This window comes from Corvus brachyrhynchos, unplaced genomic scaffold (genome assembly GCF_000691975.1).
Source record: "Corvus brachyrhynchos isolate BGI_N302 unplaced genomic scaffold, ASM69197v1 scaffold101, whole genome shotgun sequence".
In the NCBI taxonomy this organism is placed as follows: domain Eukaryota; kingdom Metazoa; phylum Chordata; class Aves; order Passeriformes; family Corvidae; genus Corvus; species Corvus brachyrhynchos.
Genome location: NW_008237239.1, coordinates 4,078,928 through 4,099,047, shown reverse-complemented (window position 1 = coordinate 4,099,047; position 20,120 = coordinate 4,078,928). Strand labels below are relative to the sequence as shown.

Genomic DNA, 20,120 nt, shown 5'->3' with positions numbered 1-20,120 from the left:
AGCTTATCCGCACGTTAGTAGTTCTGTAAGCTGAGTCAGTGTATGTGCAGAGATCATCTCTCAAGAAGCTTGAATGGAAAAAGAATGAAGGGTGACAGAACACTGCTGTCCATGGCACGACAAACAGCATTAGTGAACAGCAACATTTCAGCCACAGTGCCCTAGCAAGGCATGATCTGTTTACTGTAGCAACCCAAAACCACTCAGATAAAGTGGTTATACTTTATAAAACCCATTCACTTCCAAATAATACTAAAGGGTATAGAAAATTTAATATTTCATGTCAATTAGTTATATTTGTCCTGCTGCATGCAATTATGAACTTCAGTAACTTTGGTGCAGATACCTTAGAATTCCATATATTCTGTAACAATGGGCCTCATACACTAACATACATCATGTGTCAAAGCTAGCATAACTTACTCTGTTAGTCCATATTGTAGAAATACTCTTCCTACTTCTATTACAACATCTTACAACATAATGAAAAATGTTAGGTTTTTTCCCCCCACCCAAAGTGAGCAAAAATATGGAAATAAAACTTGAGAGTCTGCAATGGTTGTATTTTCAAGTTTGAGTTTGTCTTACACAAGAGATGGTTCTCCAAGGTGCTGTGCAGTATAAAACCAGCTCCTTACATGTAGCTGCATGTTTGCAAAAAACTTTACTAAGACATTGCATCTTAGAGTGCTATATAAAGTAATTGCATTTTGAGTATTAAGTGTATTTTTTTTTAGAAATTTTAGTCAATAGTTTGATGATTTTTTTTTAATTTAAAATAACACCTTCTCCACAAAAGCGGATAAATGTGTCAGATTCATAGTAGGAGGGTTTTCCTCCAAGAAGATTTCCTTCCACTAAAATATCTTTTTTAAGCCTTTCTTCTGCCTGGAGCTGGATGTGGCTGGGAAAAGAAAAAGAAAATAGAACAAGAACAAAAAAAAATTGTTTGTTGGTTTTTTTAGTGTTGTTCCACAAAAAAACAAACAAGTAAAAGTATATTTTAAACTTCCAGTTCATCATACACAAACCTGTTCAGAATTTGATCCATGGTCTTACCATCTATTTCCTTCTGGCACTTCCATAAGTCCAAACCTGACTAAAAGTTTCAGATTAAGTTTATATGACAGGCATGATCTTTGTGGTGTTACAACATGATCCAAAAATACAGAGTAAAAACTAAGGAGTTCCCCCCATCCTGTCTGGTTGGACTGTTTGTGTTCTGCTGTCCCAGTCATTATCTTTTGCTTACTGAGATTTCTCTATCTCCTCTGATTCCTTAGACATTTCATAGCTGCTGGTTAGATGCTATTACCATGTGACATGTTCAACCTTTAAAACAAATAATTTACTGTGAAAGTTGAAAACTGTTAGAATGATGAATTTGAATGTTTATCACTGAGCTCTTCAGGCCTAAGAATACTGTCAAAGTCTAAAACAAACAAGTATAATAAAATTACCCTTCTTTTCAAGGTCTCAGTGGGTGGAGGGCAGGGTTTTTTCTGGCTCTTTGCTTAGTGCTTTGTAGCCTGTCTGGAGGTGCTGTTTGCAAAACAGCATTTTCAGCTTTTATCTGACATCCCCATTTGGAATTAGCGGCAGATAAGCACTGTGCTGCTACCTGCCATTCCCACTCATGTTTCTGTGGGAAGGAACGTCACATCAGCTGAAGCTGGAGGCCAAGCCATGCACAGAGAAGAGAAGGAGCTTAGACAGGGTAAGCAAAGTTCCCCAAATCCCAGAGCACTGAAGTGGCACCAAAGCAACAAGCACTGTGTTGCAAGAGAGCCTGAGGAACTGCTCTGCACAGAAGAGGACATGGAATGAAAGAAAAAATGGTGCTTGTTTTCTGTCCTAGCTAGCCAGCAAAAGTGCTACAAGAAAGCATAAACCCAGCTTTAACTGAGTTACTAGTCTGAAGGAAGCTGCAAAAAATGCAGAAGCTCATGGTTCCACCAACCACCCCACAATGAAAAGGTGAGTTTTCAGTCAGGCCTGGGCTTGGGCAGCTCATACCTTCTACCATAGGCTGACAGCCCCTCCATGGCCTGCCCGAGATGTTTGTAGTACTTTCTAGTAGTTTTATTATTGTTCATCTGTTAATCAAGTTAAACAGTATCAACCCTACCCTAAAACCATTTTCAGGTGTTATACAGATGTGTTTTTTCCAGCCTCTGCCATTTTGATTTCAGGGAAAGATAGCAGCAATGCCTTAAAAACTAAGACAGGGACTAGGCTTTTTACCTCATGTTTTTTTCTTAAAATCAAGTCATGCCTCAACTGAAAGAGACTTTCTGCTAACTGCATTTTGAGACTGAGAGAGAGTGTGGTTGAATTTAATAAGTTTAGTAATTTAATTTGGCATTGAGTCTGGCTCTAGGCCTTAGAAACTAAGATAGCTAAGGTAGCTAAGATCTAGTGGCATTTCTGTAATGGAGGGAGATAAAAGCTGGACAGATCTCCAGTTTCCTCAACTGTAAAACCTATGTTCTGTTGTCCAGAAAAAGATGGTTTGTGTTGAATTCTTGAAAACTGCTTGAATAGCTGCAAATCCTATAGAAATCATTGAGCAGAAAGATGCTGAAGAAGATGTGGAATATGGAACTGTGCTAAATATGCTAGTGTTGTAATAAAAAAAAAAATTATTGTGCTTTCAGCACTTTCCATTCAGAATATAAAACAATAGTCTAACGGATTGTTCTGTGCATTTTCATTTGTGCCTCCCAGGAAAGCTTTTGGATAGGCTTGAGTGTTAAAATTATTTTATAGAGTTCAAAATATCTTCTTCTGAAATGAAGAAAGCAACCATTGCCTCCAACTGTAAACGCTCTATTACTTCTATGGTATTTAGGACACTAAAAGAAAAGACCCCATAGAAAGGGGCCAGGGATTTTTAATGTCAGCACAAGGGAATGTCATCATTTGTTTCCTTCCAGTTAAAATCCTCAAATAACGAACAAACCAACAAACATAAAACCAGCAAGCATTCATTGCTCTAATAACACCTTATTTTAAAAAAAAGGAAAATCCTTCACACTTTCTCTGAAGTTATGCAAATATTATACAAGATCCAAAAATAAACCAGCAGAAATAGTAGAATTAAGGTAATGTTAAAGAGAAATGAATGTGTTCCTAAATCCTGTTTATTTCAACAAGGTTCAGTAAGGACAGGTTCTATGCTTTAAGTACATAGACAGAAAAATCTGGGCATGCAGCTAGTCTGAGCATGAAGAGTTTTCAGGCCAGAAAATGTAAAATCCTGCATGCAACTTGAAACTCAAATGTTAAATTCCCTAAAATTAAAATGCTGTTGCTAACACAAGAAGCTTTCAACAAAATTCTGATCACTCTGTAGCAGAAAACTTTAATTCCGTAAACAAAGATCAATGCTGCCCTTTCCTAACTAGAGTAGAATCTAAAAATTTCACTCTAATTCTTGCCACAATTGTCTTTCACAGAAGTTGAACAAGTTACTAAAGTCTCTCAGGCAATAGTTTAGAACTGTTTATGATACTTAATGTTTTCTTCTCTTTTCCCTCTTCTTCTATTACCACTTTAGTGACACATAGTTTTGTTTCTTCTGACCCTATACATGCCCTTTACTATTTTTACAAACTCAATATCAAAGTCTTTCTTCAGGAAAAAAGGACAGATGAATTTGGACCTTCAGATTGCTGAAGCAACAACAGAGTAACAAGGCAGCAGGCCTTGTCAAAACATATTTAATGACAGAATTCTTCAGAGAGCTTTGCAAGATCAAAAAAGAAAAAAAATTACTTGATGTTACAGTTCCCTGTGGGACTTGATTTTTGTTTTAAATTGGGAAATATTGTTCCGGAAGAAACAGTGTATTGATTTGTTAAATCCCTGTTTTAAGAGTAGCTTTTTAGAATTGAAATGTAAATGGCATCTTTTCTTTGTTAGTTAAAAAAGTCTTCAGAGATAACGATCCTCTAAGAGACTCTGCAAGCATCAAAACATTACTTATTTGTAAAACATTTAGTCAAGAAACATTGGACATGTTAGTGGGAGTTAGTGCTTTTTGCCAGGACTAGGTGCAGAGCTGTACTAAACTACACAAAACAAGATCTGCATTTCTGTAAGGTACACCAGGGCAACTGCATCAGGCTGTCTTGTAGAAAAAAAGAATTAAATACTAGAAAAGCCAAAAAACAACAAGAAAGCAAATAAAATCTTCAGTATAGATGGTACAGATCAAAAAGCAGGCAGAGAGGAGACCTTTTTTCAGGTTTTTTTTTACTAAAACGCAGTCATTTTAAGCCAAAAATAGTTTTTTGTTGAAGCAGAACAGCTTGATTTGGTACTTGTATGAAGATCAGAACTTAGTTTTATAACTATGCCCCCCCAAGGCCCAAAAATCTATTGTTTAGATAGTGAGTTTTGTTCCACTGTTGTTAATTATCACAAGCTCTTCCAATATTTCTTCACAGCTCTGGATTTAAGTATATGAGTGTGTGCTGTGCCCACGGTATGCTCCCTTTTCTCCTAAATGTGAATAACCAAGGTCCTGTCTGCACATTAACTTTTTGTATTTGTATCTTCTGTAGGAAAGACTACGGCTTAAGTGTTTGGTTTGTAGTTGTCTCACCCTCTAGTGGCAGAGAAGCTTTAGTTCTCAGGGATGAAGAAATGGGAGAGGAGTTTTATTCGTCTGGTCAACTGTGCTGTGTTGCCTATTTACAGCAGGCTGGTAAAGAACTGAAATTGTTTTATTTGTTTATAAAGCCGCAGATCATTGTCTGCAATGTGTGCCCATCACTTCTAATGGAGCAATGCAAAATATGCTGACCTACAGGCACTGAAATAATTAAAAAGGTGCTAATGAAGGGTAGTTGTATGCTCAGATGTACTCCTTCAGTTATGTGAAATGACTGCTATTAAAGCCTTCCTGTGCCACCACAATTAGCAGTAGTATAGTGCTGCTGCCTGAAGACTAACAGAGATAGAGCCTCTATTTTCCTCTAAATTCAAATTCCCTATTAAATTTTCATTTAAAAGCAGAAGACAGACACCAGATTATTTTTGTCCCCAGAAAGACTTAAAATCATAATGACAGCTTTTATAAAATAACATGCTGACCAGATATTAGCTGAAAAATTAATTGATTTCCTGTCCTGTGTTTGGGAAAAAGAAACAAAAAATAAAAAGAGATAAAAAGAGTATTGAGTAATGTTGGCTTCTGCAGAAATTTCTATGCTACTTTACAAGATTTGAGCCTTGGAAACAGAATTAATTCAAACCTGGATCATTTAAGTTTTGTTATTGTTATTTAGTCTGTACAGTTGGACCAAAACAGAATAGAGAAAAAAAAATATGAGACATTGCCAGCACTTCCTGAGAGGTAGCCACTAAGCAAATGGAGAACTCTGGAGATACTAATCAGCTGTAAGGAAAGGCCTTTGGCCATATTTTAGAGGAGGATGTATAAAGTACAAAACCACAGGGAGCAGTAGCTTAGCTGCCAGTGTGCCAGCTCATTTGTTCAAACAACTTTACCATTTTTTAAAAGCTTTATGAAGGCATAATTCTTAGTTGTAAATATGTTGTTGCTGATAATCAGGTTAAGTTCTAATATCACCTGTAGCTGTGATTGTTTAATTAGCAAGTATGATTATGGTGCATCATTCTAATTGCCTGCATTCTCCACTATGATGTTTCTTATGCTCTGGTCTCTTGCAATTCAGCCAGATTTTGGCCAGTTGGATTTATTTTTCACATGGAAATACAAGACAGGTATTTCTGAAAATTAGGGTACAGAAAGCTACAGTATTTTTGCTACATCCAAAAGTCCTACTGGCGTTTAAAATGAGAACTCTTCCTAACAGAGCACAGAAAAATTTACATCTAACCATATTTATAGGACTGTGAAGCACGAAATGCCCTTATGGTTGCTCCAAGCACGTGAGCAACAACAGGATTTGCTATATCCAAAAAGCCCAAACTGTAGAATTATGATGAAAATGAGTCTAATGATCCAAGCACAATCCCATGCCAACACTATTATTTTAATACCAACCATGAAATAGCATTTTTGCAAGGATACTGGCCCACATTTGTGCAGTCATTTTGTAGATACAGTGATCAACAGTGTCTTCAGGAAGACTTGTGGAGAAGGCAGACCTTCAGAGAGAATAGCTGACAGTCACAAGGTGCAGTGTTCAGGCTCCAGAGTGAATATGTCTTGCTTGGTTACAAAGTCCAAGTTTAACCTATTACCTTGGAGCTGGCTGCAGTGATTGCTGGAAAAATCTGAAATTGTGCAGCCCCATTGTCTCCCCATCCAAGACAGGGTGCAAATGCTGCCTCGAGTACAGCAAGCTCGCTTAACCTACTGCCCTGGATGCTCAGTACTTTCTCCATTTTCTTATGTACTTTAAAAGTGTCTAATAAAAATGTTTTACTTAATGTTTCCTCATATATAGGTCTCAAAGCATGGATAATGGGAAACAGATGATGTGAGCACATACTAGCAGGCTCATTTTGTATATATAAGTAGCTTTCAGAAGAGAGATTGAATTCTTGTGAGCGGGATTGGTTTAATTACACCACAGACTTTGATCCTGTTCACAATTCCAGTGTGAATTTGGGCAAAACTTCACTGAAATGGTACAATTACAGACAAAAGTAAAATAAGAAAAGGTGTTTCATGACTCAGGGCTGAGAGAGCATCTCTGAGCAAAGAAGATGCTATTAGACAGAGTGCACAGGTCATACCAGCCTACCAGCCTTATTCATTGCAAAGTCCACACAGTGCATGTTCTGGTCATGTAAATAAGGCCCTTAGAAAACAATAGTGCAATATCAATTCACAAGGAACAAAGCATGTAATACTGTAATAATATTTTTTTGCGTGTGTTACATTTGTCACCATATTAAGCATTTTTAAGGAATTTTGACTTGCTTTTTCCCATTATTCTACACTGGATTTCACTTTCACTAGCAGTGCTATATTAATGATAATAAATGTATTGCAGCAGTAGCACAGCAATGCCCACATCCCCCAGCCACCACTCCTTGCTGTTAAGGGCAACAGACAAACACCAGGTTAATGTCTGCTGCACTCCCTTTGACAGGCTGCTGAACTTGAGGGTAGCTACAAATGACATTGATTAATTCCAATCACGTGCTCCATGCGTGTAATGGCAAATTCTCACCTATGACCATATTTCCCTTTCAAACAAGGTGCGGTGCAAAATCAGGACGCATGAATGAGGATCACAGAGTTTGCAGTTTGGAGCTTACAGGTCTTGAAAGCTCCTCGAGTGTAGTAACTTCCAACTTAGCTAAAGACGGGAGTGGCCCAGGTACGTGCAAGGTCACAGCGAGCTGACATTCACCACTGAAGAATTTATACGCTGGACAACACTGTCTTCTAAGGAGCTGAGCCATGAACCTTTCAGTCCATCACATGCCATTGTTTGCATTTAAATATACAGCATATAGCACTTCCCTCTGGAGAACACACAGATACATTTACCTGTTCAGCCAACTACTGCTATTCCCCATTTGGAACTTTAATAATAGGGGATTAAAGTTCACCCTAGATTCAGGACAGACTTAAGTCTGTAGAGGACTTGAAGCACACATTCTAAATCCCATCTGTACACACCACAGGGCTAGCAGAACATCATGAAAGGATGCTGCAAACCCTGTAGCAGTGTTCTGCTTTCTGACATTGGTAACCGGTCAGTTATCCACACAGTGCTCCCTCCTCAGGAGGGAGAAGAGCTTCCTGGAGGATGTGCAAAGACACTTCCCTGAACAGGACTGCCATCAGCACTCCAGGTGAAGCCCCAGCCTAGGACACAGTCCCTGTTAGCCAGGGAGGGGATGGCCCCCAGGCTGTGACACAGCAGCAGCAGCAGGAGCACGAGCAGTGATGCAGGGACCGGCCTGTGTTCCACCGCTGCCTCTGCTCACACTGTGCTCTGCACCCAGAGTAATTGACAGTCACCACATGATGGGATTTATGCTCTGTGCAAACTATTATCCTACTGAGGTGACCATGTGGGACTGCATGTGGGGGATGGAAGTGGGTTTTAAACAGTTAGCATGGTTGTGAAGGCATTGTTGGATGCTGCTTCCCTTTCCTCCTCAGGCTTTGGGTTGCCTGAATCTTTTTACCTAAAGAGAAGGAGCAAGAAACCACTTTCACCTGTGAGCAAGGAAATCAGGTTCAAAAAACTCCCAGAAATATTGCTTGAGTTTGAAACAGCTTTTTTTTCTACAGCTTTCTAAAAGTTCTTGCTTATCCTCTTCATTGTTCAAACACGAACCAAAACCCCTGGTGCTTTGTATTTATACACTGGCAGTAAACCCCAAAATCTGGGCATGCTTTACTGCTATCTCTGCCTCTCATATAGCTACTTAAAAGTTGTGCTGAATATTAAGTATCATAATTTGGAAGCAGAGAAGAAATAACATCTGTTGTAACCTGAAATACCAAAAGTAGGCCTTTTCATTCCATGCCAGTCAGGAAACTAATAACATATGTGCAGAATGCATTTCATATATGGCGGTGACATATTTGCAAAACATTCAAATTATAGTTTTATCTTTTGACCATTTGTATTCTTGACCATTAATCCAACTGCTTCCATTCCTTCTAATGCTAATTCCTAAGCAAATGTTAGCAATTGACAGCAAAAAAGGCAAAATTCAGATGCTGTAGGGATATTTCACTGGTATTCTACTAATACGCCTAAAAATCTTTTAAATCATTAAGAAGGAAATAGAGTTGGTATAAATTATACACTAAACTCTTGATTTCATACCTCCAGTTAAGTCAAGTACTGCAAATAATCCCATTTAAATACATCTCAGTGGTATCACATAGGATAAGGAAGTTAAAGACAAGCATGAATGTTTTCACTACCAGGATCATAGCATATGGGTGCAAGTTGGAATTAGAAAGAGGAGCTTAAATTAGTTTCTCCTATCAGGGTTCTGCTGCCCATTAGAGTTACGGTGAGTTGCGTGGGATGGGTGCATGAATGCCAGGCTGGACAGGCCTTGAACAACCTGGTCTAGTCAAAGATGTCCCCACCCACGGCTGGGCGATAGGAAGGGAGTGAACTTTAAAGTCCTTTTTAGTCCAGACTATTCCATGACTCAAGAAAGCAGTCTCTGACCAAATCTTGAGGTATTCCTTTCTTACCAAAAGCCAGCTGGGCCTGAGGGTCCATGGGCAGCCTGGGATAGAGGCGGGCCCTGCAGCATTCCCCCTGGAAGCCAGACTGGAGGCAGGGGAAGCAAAGCAAAGCTGAGGGCTTCTCTGACCAAATCTTGAGGTATTCCTTTCTTACCAAAAGCCAGCTGGGCCTGAGGGTCCATGGGCAGCCTGGGATAGAGGCGGGCCCTGCAGCATTCCCCCTGGAAGCCAGACTGGAGGCAGGGGAAGCACAACAAAGCTGAGGGCTCAGGTGGGGCTGGTCAGGGGGTGAGTGCCCTCAGCCCAGCAGGGCTCCTGCCATGCACACCATGAAGGCCAAGCATTAATATAAGGGATAAAAGTTGCTTAAGGAGAACAGCCGGGTGTGCTCAGCCCTCAGACTGATACCCAGTGCAGAATCGCATTCCCAGCACAGGCCGTGCTGATAAGGCTGCCAGAGCAATCCTGCCTGGACTGGCTTCACACGGGCAGAAATGGGACAGAGGAAACACAGGTGGCCAAAAGCACTGAAGGGAAAAAAAGAGTAAAATAATTTGGAGGATTCAGAGGATTCAGCTTACTTGAACTAAGAGATTTTTTTAATGAAGTGTTATTTAATTTAATGACAGAATTCTTCAGAGATGCTCAAGAGAGGCCTTTGGAAACTAGTTATTAGAGTGCCTGATCCCAAAAAATGAGTTTCTCTGTTATTTTTCTTAGGAAATAAAGGAAAAGCCCACACATTTTAAAACTCTTAATTCTGTAAAATTGTTTCTTCACTGATGCTATTCATTATGTCATTTTTTAGTTTTTTATAAGACCAGAAAGTCCAATAGGCTATTATAAGACTGATTTTCAGTTTCAGCAGACCCAGACAAAGAAATCAAGAAAATTTAATCAAAAAGCTCCAGATTTCACCAGAATTCAGCAGTCCATGTTAGAAATATGATTTAGACAGTTTGAGTAGGTTCAAGAACACAAATATGCTTTTAACCTCACCAGTTTTAATTTGCCCATGTTATAGTACAAAGAGATAAAAAGATCTCAGATTCTGGATGTTATTTAAAAAAGGTCTGACCACTACAAATAATGTAGTCTTTTTTTTAATGGTACTATTTTAGAGGTAAATTGTGACTTGAATATCTTCTCAATTTTGATCCATCCACAACAGCATAAGTGGTTAAAATTAGTGTTTTGAACCATATATTACTATGTAGTTGCTGTCATGTTAGTGCTCTGTTACAGGTTAAAAAGAGAAGAAATTGATTAATTCCAGTGAATTCTAACATTATTGTAAGTTTAAAATAATTCTGGACACATAAAATATTTCTAATTGATCATAATGAACTAACTTCTTAATTTACTCTAGCCAGATTCACAAAAAATCCTATATCAGTCCAAGGGTTTGATTATTAAGAAATATTTGACAGACTGGAGTAGGTAATTACTTCAGCTAATGTAGTTACAGCTCATCTATGTAACTTCATATATAAGAAGCAAGGCAACTTCAAATTATAAAGCAGAAAGAAAGCAGTAATATCAGTCTGTGAGTCTGGCAGACAGAGCCTCAAAGCCGCAGCATTTTATATCAAATATGCTAGCAGGCACATAAAAGGCACACAATCCCATTCAAGTACTTTTCAGTGTCCATTTAACTTCTTTTTCTGTAGCCCACTCTTTCTCATAAAGTAAAAGATATTCTGCTGGACAGCCAGAAAAGAAAATGAGAGGTGTTGTCTAACACTTGTGGCTGCAGCCCGAGCAGTAACAATACAAGTTTCTTGGCAGATAAAAATACTCACCTCCAAGCTGCCAAGCTGGTTACTTTCTAAACTGATCTCAGCTCTCCCTACTGACATTACATGCATGGCTCCTTATTCTGATGGGATATGTATTTGTTTGGTAAAGGTGATTATCATCCATGAACTAAACAGAAGCCATGAGCCTGCATATCTCTCTGTCTAAGATATAGTAGTAATCAGGGCTTTCAGCTTTCCTGAGGTTGCATTTCATTTTACTGATTTTAGAACATCGGGCAACAATTTTTTATTTTGATAGATAATAATTCCTGAAAAATTCTTGTTACAGGTTGTTCTTTATTGCATCTCAGTTCTGGGATCAAGGTGCATGTGGCAAAGCAAGCTACTTGATCATTTACTCTATGGTAGGTCCAAATTCCTCTAACAAAATGGTGAAATAAGAATTCATAGCATGTTAAATAAAAAAACAACATCTCTTCCAGGGACTGCATGTATTTGCAACTTGATAACCATTTCTTAGCTTGTTCTTTCCCTTATTATTTACTTGCTATAGGCAGCATTCTCACAGATTCAAAATGCTATTTATCTGTTCAGCCTCAAAAATCTATACTGAAGTGCGCGACTGTGGTGCAAAAGGGAAGCTTTTATTGTTTTGCAGTAAAATAATTATTAACAGTATTTTTATTCTCTGTTAAAGCCAAACTTGAAAAGAGAGAACACTGGAAAATAACACTGATTTTTGTCAAGCTAGAGCTGCCCTTCAGTCTAGCTCTCTATTCCTAGCAGCAGCAAATACCAGAAATTTCAAAGGATGCTTTTTTGCAAAAACATTTCCAAAACCAGAAGCATACTTGAGCCAGAAATGAGTACAGCTAAAAAAATGCTATCCTTTCTAATATTAATCATATTAGTTAAAATTAGAATTTTCTGTATTTTATATTGTTTGTTGTGATAAAATTCATCTGCAGAGGAGAACACCTTACAGTAACATGCAAGCCAGGAATTCAGTGATTACCATAGATTTGTTTTTCTGGATATTGGAAGAAAAGCTGGCAAAATAATCTGTACACTTAAATGCATCAAGCACTACAGTTGGGTTTTTGTCAAATCTATGAAAAGAAAAAAATAAACCATACAAATGTACAAACTTCTAACATAAAACCTACTACAGAAAAATTTTTTACGGTAAAGGAGTATCAGAACAAAAATTATGACAACTGCCTTTGCTAAAACGTGGAAGCATGGAGCGTTGCTTCCCGTAGGTTTGAATGACTTAAATAAATATGAAGGTACTGGTTATCTGAAGGCAAGACAAGGATGTGTGTATAGGTATGTGTCGAGATAAGTCTGTGTCAAGTGAGAAGCGCAAAAGAATTGTTCAACATTGCAGAATAACTGAATAAAGTCTCTGACACTATAGTAGCTTCTGGAAATTCCAGTAGTATAATTTGTGTCCTGCATTTGGCTGAAGGAGGAAGAAATATTTTGAAGTCAATTTAATGCATGTGCCAGGTGCTTGGATTAGCAGCTCTGAAGGATGAAGTCCAAAGCACAGAGCAGCATTGCTGTCCCATATATTCTATCTCATTCTGAGGGTTATCCTTTCTTTAGAGACAAGAGGATAATTTAATCTCCATGTTCATTCAGCTCCTGGCTCAAAGCCCATGGAACTGGAGACAGAATATTTCACCAATTGCAGTGGGCTGCAGTGTCATCCTTCTGTCACTTGACCCGGTCCTGCAAGCCATTTCTGTGGTGAGAATTCTGAGTGAGATGTTCTAGGACTGCACAATTTGACTTCATTTTCAAGACCAGGACAGCAAAGAAATGCTGTGTCTAGACATGGATATGTATCCCCTACAAAGACCCCTAAGACATTTCTCACTCACAACAATACTGAAAACCTACCTTTGCCTTGTGTTCTCTCAAGCCTTGTCTGAAATGTTCCTTTCCTTCTTTCTCAGATAATGCTGGCCTTTCAACATGTTTGCTTTCTTAATGCAGGAGACAGTTCTGTATCTCTGAAAAAATTTCGATTGTCTGATGCCACTTGTCGGGTCAGTCAGAGCACTGTGTGCAGGACTGTCTCCAAACAAAACTAAGTGTTGTTAAGAAAAATCAAACCTTAATGTCTAAATCAGACACAGAAAAATAAAATTGTCCTGGTTTTATTTTAGATTTTGCCAGTATTTCACCAGGATTATTTAATTGATTTATTTTTCTAATTTAAATGAGGTGAAAAATGCAGCACATGGACAGGTATCTAGACTAGAAATATCTCTATTAAGTATTAAATTGGGGGGGGAGAAATCCAACTTATTGAAGAATACAGTGATTTACAGAAGAAAAATTATAGTGCATAGGTTTTTTTCTTGGTCCTAAGCACCACCAAGTTCTTTACTGATTGGAATAATTAATGGTTGTATATATTTTCCTAAGGACAATGAGAGGAAACCACATTGTGGCTGTGACACGAATAATTGCTTTCCTACATTTACTTACTTTCTGCAGTAATAAATACACATAAGGCTCAGCTTAAGAATTTCACAATAGACTTAAATTTCTGATAAAGCTGATTTGAATTAAGTCCACTATGCTAACCTTTTTCAATAGAACTTTACAACATACTATAAAACTGTTGTTTAAACAATGCTTCCCATAATTACCACCAATAAATGATACCTTTTTATTGCCATTAGAACACTCTTAGTTACCGGTTTCCAGAGATTGCTGCAGTAACCTGTACATAACTTTGTGTTATGTTGTTAATAATTGTATGGTTTTCTTTTTAGAATTCTGAAACTGGAAAGGTTTAAGAAAACATGCAAAATGCTGAGGATACACGTAAGTGAAATATTTAATGTCCATCATTCATAAAAGTTACATTGTTTACATAGGGTTCATTAGTATATAATAAAAATGTCATCTTAATGAAAGATTTTCTGGCAAGTCTTTTATATGTTAATTTGTTTAACATATGCTTTGGCTATACAGCTAAATAGGAATATATTTTAAAAAATCTTTCTGCAAATAGTTGCTCAACAGTTACAAAACCTCATTACTAAGAATTGGTTATTGTTACACTTGCTTGTTGGCTTGTAAAAATCATCTGGGATTTGGACTCGGAATCTTAGGACCAACTCTATGTAGCAAACTTGCTCATTGCATAGTGACCATGTAAACAGCTCAGGGACACACAAACTATATCCTTGTACTCTAAAGTCACTGAGGATTTTACACACTGTACTGCTCATGTTTTCTTATATTGATGAAGAATTTGGGGATTGTTTTATTGTCAATGCGGACAGGAATTTCTTTTTAAAACATGTCAGTTTTATACAAGAAGTTAAAAAATTTAAAAATTAATACCAAAGGAAATAATTTTACACTGTGCAATAGTATTGCTACTTCGTTCTTTTTGATTTTAGATATATATATATAGCATATTGGAACTGCACTGTACTGCTTCCTTTCAAAAGAAAAGTTTAAATTAGTTGGAACAATTAGCTATGTGTTTACATAAAGTTAACTATGTTTGCGTCAAATAAAATGTTTATTAATGAAAGGTATTATACAAGAAACATCAAAGAGAAATTCATCATACAGAAATGTACACTATATGTGACAGATGGAAAAGTGCATGCAGAGTTGTCTCATTTAAAAAAAAATAATTCGGAAACAATAGTACTAAAGTTACTGGGTTTTGATTCCTATGATCTCAGATGAGTGAAAAGTTCTTGAATTTACAAAAATCCATTTAACAGATATGACTAGTACACATTAGCAAGCAAGTGGAATGAATGCACTCAGGTTTTATTTTACAAGTACTTGTGCTTGACAAATGTGATTTTTTTAAAAAAAAGAAAAGTTTTCTTCGAATATGGGCTGGGTAGATTGCTGCCAGGTTGCTCTGGTTTTATACATAGTTTCTCTAAATTTGTTTTTGATACCACACAATTTGTTGAAGCCTTCAGTTCTGTTAATTAGACACCATAAAATAACATATGTTTTGTTAACATTCAGGAAATGACATCGAGTCTTTTATTTTTATTTTTTGGCTCAATAGATTTTTAAATGTATGATTATCATAACCTAATATTGTCTTTGTCTTCACTGCAGTGGATTTCCGATCAAACTTTTCCCCTTCTTTTAATACTTTAGGGAATTTTCAAACGTCGGGATGTTTGGCTGTAATGCCCCATGATTTGTTCTCCCTGAAAGAAATCATAGTGACAATTTATTAAACTACAGAGCAACCTGGCTTTTCAGGGTCTGCAATTCTATTTTGTGCTCAATATACCTAGCATTAAATCTGGATTCATTTCATCATACTATTTAGGTTATATTTGTCATGCAATTACTTTAGCTCCTAGTTTTCTGGCTTTTTTAGAGGGCTAAGACAGGGTTTCAGTATCAAATCAGTGGGGCATTACTTTGCATGTTCAAAAAAGGAGGTTAAAAGGCTAAAGTCTAAATTGCACCAGCAGTAGCATATACATTGAATATGAAGAAATTGAAAACCTAAGAAGGAACCGTACTTTAAAATATTTAAAAGGCCGTGTTTCTGTGTTTAATACCAATTGTTCAGCAGTACTGTAAAAGCAAAGAGACACACAGGTACATGTAGACCTTAAATTTTTAAAAAGAAACAAAAAAAAACCCCAAACCAAAAAAAAAAAACCCAACAAAAAACTGATGGGAAATAAAACTCCTTAGATTCAAAATGGTTTATTCACACAAATTTAATAGGATATATCACAATTGTTTGGTCCATAAATATTTAGGGGAAATAGTTTCTATACAATGCATTTATCAATAAACAAAGAAACATGGACAATTTTGCTAGACCACTTACTGTACTATAAACACGAAGCTCAATATATAAGATTATTGGATTTATCAACTATATCTGAAAGAGTGCACAACTGCTTTCTATGACATGTTTGTCCCCTCTAACAGGATACACCATAAAAAGAGTTTCAGAAATAAGAGGTAAAACAGTACAAAACTAGTGAGGTGTCAAAAGGGCTTAAAACAGTTAATTTAACAAACAACACATATATCCTGATTTTTCACAAACTTACTCCCAAGGTATATCATAAGGCACATAGTAGAACTGAGTTTTAATTAGTCTACTTAATAAAGTAGATCTCTAGTACCATATATTGTTCTGTCAAAGAACAAAATTTATAAGTATCAATATTTTTACCTGTAAAAGTGTATTAATAAAGATCTCAGCCTTACCAAGGTCTTTTGGTCTGGTTAGTGGTAAATGCCCATAAGGTAATAGAAATAGGAAAAGTCAAGATTCAATATCCGTAGAAGATGATAACCATACTTGCTAAATATATAATGGCAAACACACCTTTCTTCTATTACAGTGTTAACATCTCTTCCGTCATCTTTTTTAAAAATAAGCTACTTTTCTGTGCTAATTTTCTAAAAACCCTGAGCAAAAATTACAATAATGCACTTTAATGTGGGCAGTGAACTGTCAATATGTAACCACACATTTATACAGCCAAAAAGGACACCTTTAAAATATATTAAATAGCCACTTTGACCACCAAAAAGAGATTTGATGGTGTCTAAAAAGTGGGGTATATGTGCAAAGTTATTCTTAACAATCCACTAAAAGCAAGACATAGATCTTGACTGGTTTTTGTTCGTTTTTGTTTCTGAGACTCTCCACAATCTAATTGGTGTTCAACTACAATAAAAGGATACAAATGAACATTCACCACTGCCCAGACCATTCAGACTTTTAGCTTAAATAAAACTAAAAAAAGAAAGATCACTATTGTAAACTAAGAAATGTATTCAGATCAGCATCCACAAGGCTTCTGAGTTTATCGGCTTTGAAGTTATTCACTGCCAATTCCTGGTTTTGTATGATTTTTGCTAACATATTTTTCTTTTATATAAAGTTTAAAAAGTTAAAGTATACATTAGAGATATTAATGAACTAAAGATTTTAAGTTCCTGTGTTAAACAAAGTGTCTGATACAATCTCAGGAAACATCTAAAGTAAATTCAAAATAGTAATGAATAAATTGTACTGAAATTTTTTTCCTTAAACATCTTAATAAATTATATTTTGCTTATTTCCATTTTCCCTGAAAAAAAAAAAAAGTAGGATTTATCAAAAGTTCATTTGAATAGTACGCATGCATACACCTTCTTGAAAATTATTTTTGTGCCCACTAAAGTAACTGGGCAATCTCCTGTTTGCTTTAAAGGTACGGCATTGAAGCCGTGTAGCGAACTGCAATTTTTATCTTTTTTAATTACAAAACTTCAGAGCTGCTTGACAGACAAAAATTAAAACCCCTTCCTAGGCAACATTTCAGATCAGTAGGACTCTCCACTTGCATTGTTACTTTGCTATTTTTGCTTTAATGACATCCTTATAGGAGTGAGCTCACTCTGGAGGCTTTTTTCCAGATCTTGCCTCCTTAGTGTGCAGGGCACAACCTTAGGAGGCCAGCAGCCTGGTCCTGCCATCCTCACCCACACATGCTCTCATCACTGGTCTCTCTCCAAGTCCTCCATCCAGGCATGGCTTTCAGTGGTGGCCAAGGACGTCCCAGATGGGTGAAGAACTGGCAGAGGAGCGTTTAGCTATCCCAGTGAGACTCCCCAGTGCTCAGCAAGGAGCAGGCTTGCGACTAATGCATTAAGGAAAGAGCACTGGTACTTGCAGTCTGACTGTTTCCAGGATTAGTTTAATTCCTCTTGTATTATTTTTCAACATTTAAAAAATAAATCATACAAAACTTTTGGATGTATTATAAAAATAAAATTAAATTTGTGGTTCTTAAATGCTGTAAGTGAACATACAATCCTGAAGCAGCATTCTTTTGGCTATAATTAAAATGCTTTTTATCTGGTTATCAAGGAGGAATAGAATCTTCTTTTTTTTGGGGGGGGGTGGTAACAACGAATTTTTTTCAAGGTTCTGGAAATAAGTAACATACAATTTTAAGAGGCACTTATTAGAATGATTCATAACCTTCTCTTCAGTCATTTGATAAATTTAAAGAATTTGAGTACAATTTAACAACAATAAATGTTCATTTATTATAGCAACATGTTACTTCAAACTCATTTGCCAGGTGGCTGCAGATGCTACACATCGAGCTGTTTATTTTCCCAAATATTTTGTGGGTTTGTTTGTTGTTTTCTTTTTTTTAAAAAAAAAGGCTTGAAAATAATAATAATAATTATAATAATTATAATAATAATAATAATGAAGAGTAAGAATTAAAAAAAAAAAAAATGAAATGTTAGAAAAGGTTCGTTAAGGTAGTTTGTGAGGGGCTCCCGGATTCGTGGCTGTCCAAGTTAGAGGTCACTGATGTCACTACAGTGATAGTGGGATTGGTCAGGTCTGTTAAAGTGGTCGCAGTGCCGGGTGGAGTGAGTGCGCCGCTGTCTGCTGAGGGCGGTGCCGGGAGCGAGGTGCCGTCAGCTTTATCGACACCCCCATTCTCCTGCCGCAAAAGGTTCCTTCTGAATTTGGCTCTTGCGTTTTGAAACCAAACCTGCAAACCAATCCCAATGGATTTCTTTACCGATGCTTGTTTTGCTTTGCTTATTTTTTGTCTTTGTTCTTGCTTTTTTAAGTCATTTTTGATGTTTGATTTTGCATGGCACATCACCTAAGTCATTCTATATCTTTTCTGCTACTGGTGGTACTGACCCTCTGTGTACAGGCTCAGTGCTACAGGTGCTCACAGACCTCAGAGAGCAGCCTCGAGAAAACTCTGTTTGCTCGCTTACCTAAAGAAAGCAACTTTCTTGATGGCCACGTAGTGTTTCTGGGGTTGGGTAGCTTTGGGGTCAAGACACATAAAGATTGAGGAAAAGGGTGAGTGAGCAGACTTTTGCCAAGGCTGAAAGTTTGCCTTGATTATTTGAAAAGGCTGAAGACAAAGGAGGGGTAATTACACCATCCCTGTCATACAGATTGTTGATATGGGTCATCTAATCTTTCTGTTCTGTGAGGTTCACTGGCAGTGGTTTAGGTGACATGTAACACAGACAAGGAATTGCCGCTAATAGATTCTCCTTCTACCTCACTCGCTGCCCTTCTTTGGCACTCTGCATGTAATACACACCTCGTTTTAACTTCACGAGCTATCACACACCATATAGGGATTTTTAACATAATTTGCTAGGTTGTCCTTCACAGGGAAGTGCCTTTTGACTATGTAGGCCCTTAAGAAAAACAGTTGTCTAACAAGCATTGAGAGGGGGAGCCAGCTGGTCCTGGAGGATCATATTGGTCAAAGCTTGCTTCAAACACATCGGGGATCTGCTTACTGAAGGGCCACATTAACTCCTTCAGGGGAGCCCAAAGGCTTCACCCATAAAATCAGTAGATTTGCCACCTTTATCCTTAGTGCAATCACCACAGAGAGACCACAGACCCCAGGATATCTACCGGGTGGGTGGACTCTGAAGACATTTTCCTCATGTTGAGGATGCAGCTAATCATAAACCACAGTTTGGTGTTTGGCTGCCTTGGGGCAATAAGGCACACATTTGGCACTCCTGCCACATAATATAATACCCCTCTGCACACCCACTAGGGACACACCCAGAAAAAGTACTTTTCTATGTATATTGCTATTGTTACACATAAGGGAAAGACTATTGACTAGCAGGGGAAAATTCTGTCAAGTCTGTGATGTGGCTTCTTACCTGCAGAACTCTCTTGGTCAGGCCTGTTTTCTGGGCAAGCTGCTTGAGGTCCTTGGCATCTGGGTTGTGGTTGATAGCAAAATAGGACTTCATGGTACGAAGCTGGTGGTGTTTGAAGGAGGTACGCATGCGCTTTGTTTTCTGGGATGGGGGATAAGGCTGCTGGTCTCTGTCCAGGTGATCTGCCTCATTCTCATTACAACCTGTTGAATAAACAAAGTGGAACAAGGAGTTAGAAGCCATGCATCATGTAAATGATGCAATAAAGGGTTGATCAATGAAAATGATCAATAAAGGCAAAAATCTTGAGAGGGAGGGAGGGAGGGAAGGCAGGAAGGAAGGCAGGAAGGAAGGCAGGAAGGCAGGAGGGAAGGCAGGAAGGAAGGCAGGAAGGAAGGAAGGCAGGAAGGAAGGCAGGAAGGCAGGGGGGAAGGCAGGAAGGAAGGCAGGAAGGAAGGAAGGCAGGAAGGAAGGCAGGCAGG

At 37.6% G+C, this 20,120-nt stretch overlaps 1 protein-coding gene and 1 long non-coding RNA gene across 9 annotated transcripts in view; one reads left to right on the top strand and one right to left on the bottom strand.

The window, feature by feature from the left end:
- LOC108445558 overlaps positions 1-13,812 on the top strand; it is a 41,349-nt gene extending 27,537 nt beyond the window's left edge. The window contains exons 3-4 of the long non-coding RNA XR_001860450.1: positions 11,261-11,336; positions 13,725-13,812. This is a non-coding gene — a long non-coding RNA (uncharacterized LOC108445558). The remainder of the gene's footprint in view (positions 1-11,260; positions 11,337-13,724) is intronic.
- The window catches only part of LHX9 (LIM homeobox 9), a 21,166-nt gene continuing 14,817 nt past the window's right edge, over positions 13,772-20,120 (bottom strand). For 5 of the 8 annotated variants that reach the window (XM_017729717.1, XM_008630211.2, XM_017729714.1 and 2 more), the window contains 2 exons: positions 19,639-19,841; positions 13,772-18,476 (listed from right to left, as the gene is read on the bottom strand). In XM_017729717.1, the coding sequence (XP_017585206.1) occupies positions 18,219-18,476; positions 19,639-19,841 (461 nt within the window). In that variant the 3' untranslated portion in view covers positions 13,772-18,218. The remainder of the gene's footprint in view (positions 18,477-19,638; positions 19,842-20,120) is intronic. The other 3 variants (XM_017729719.1, XM_008630212.1, XM_017729716.1) reach the window with 2 other exon arrangements.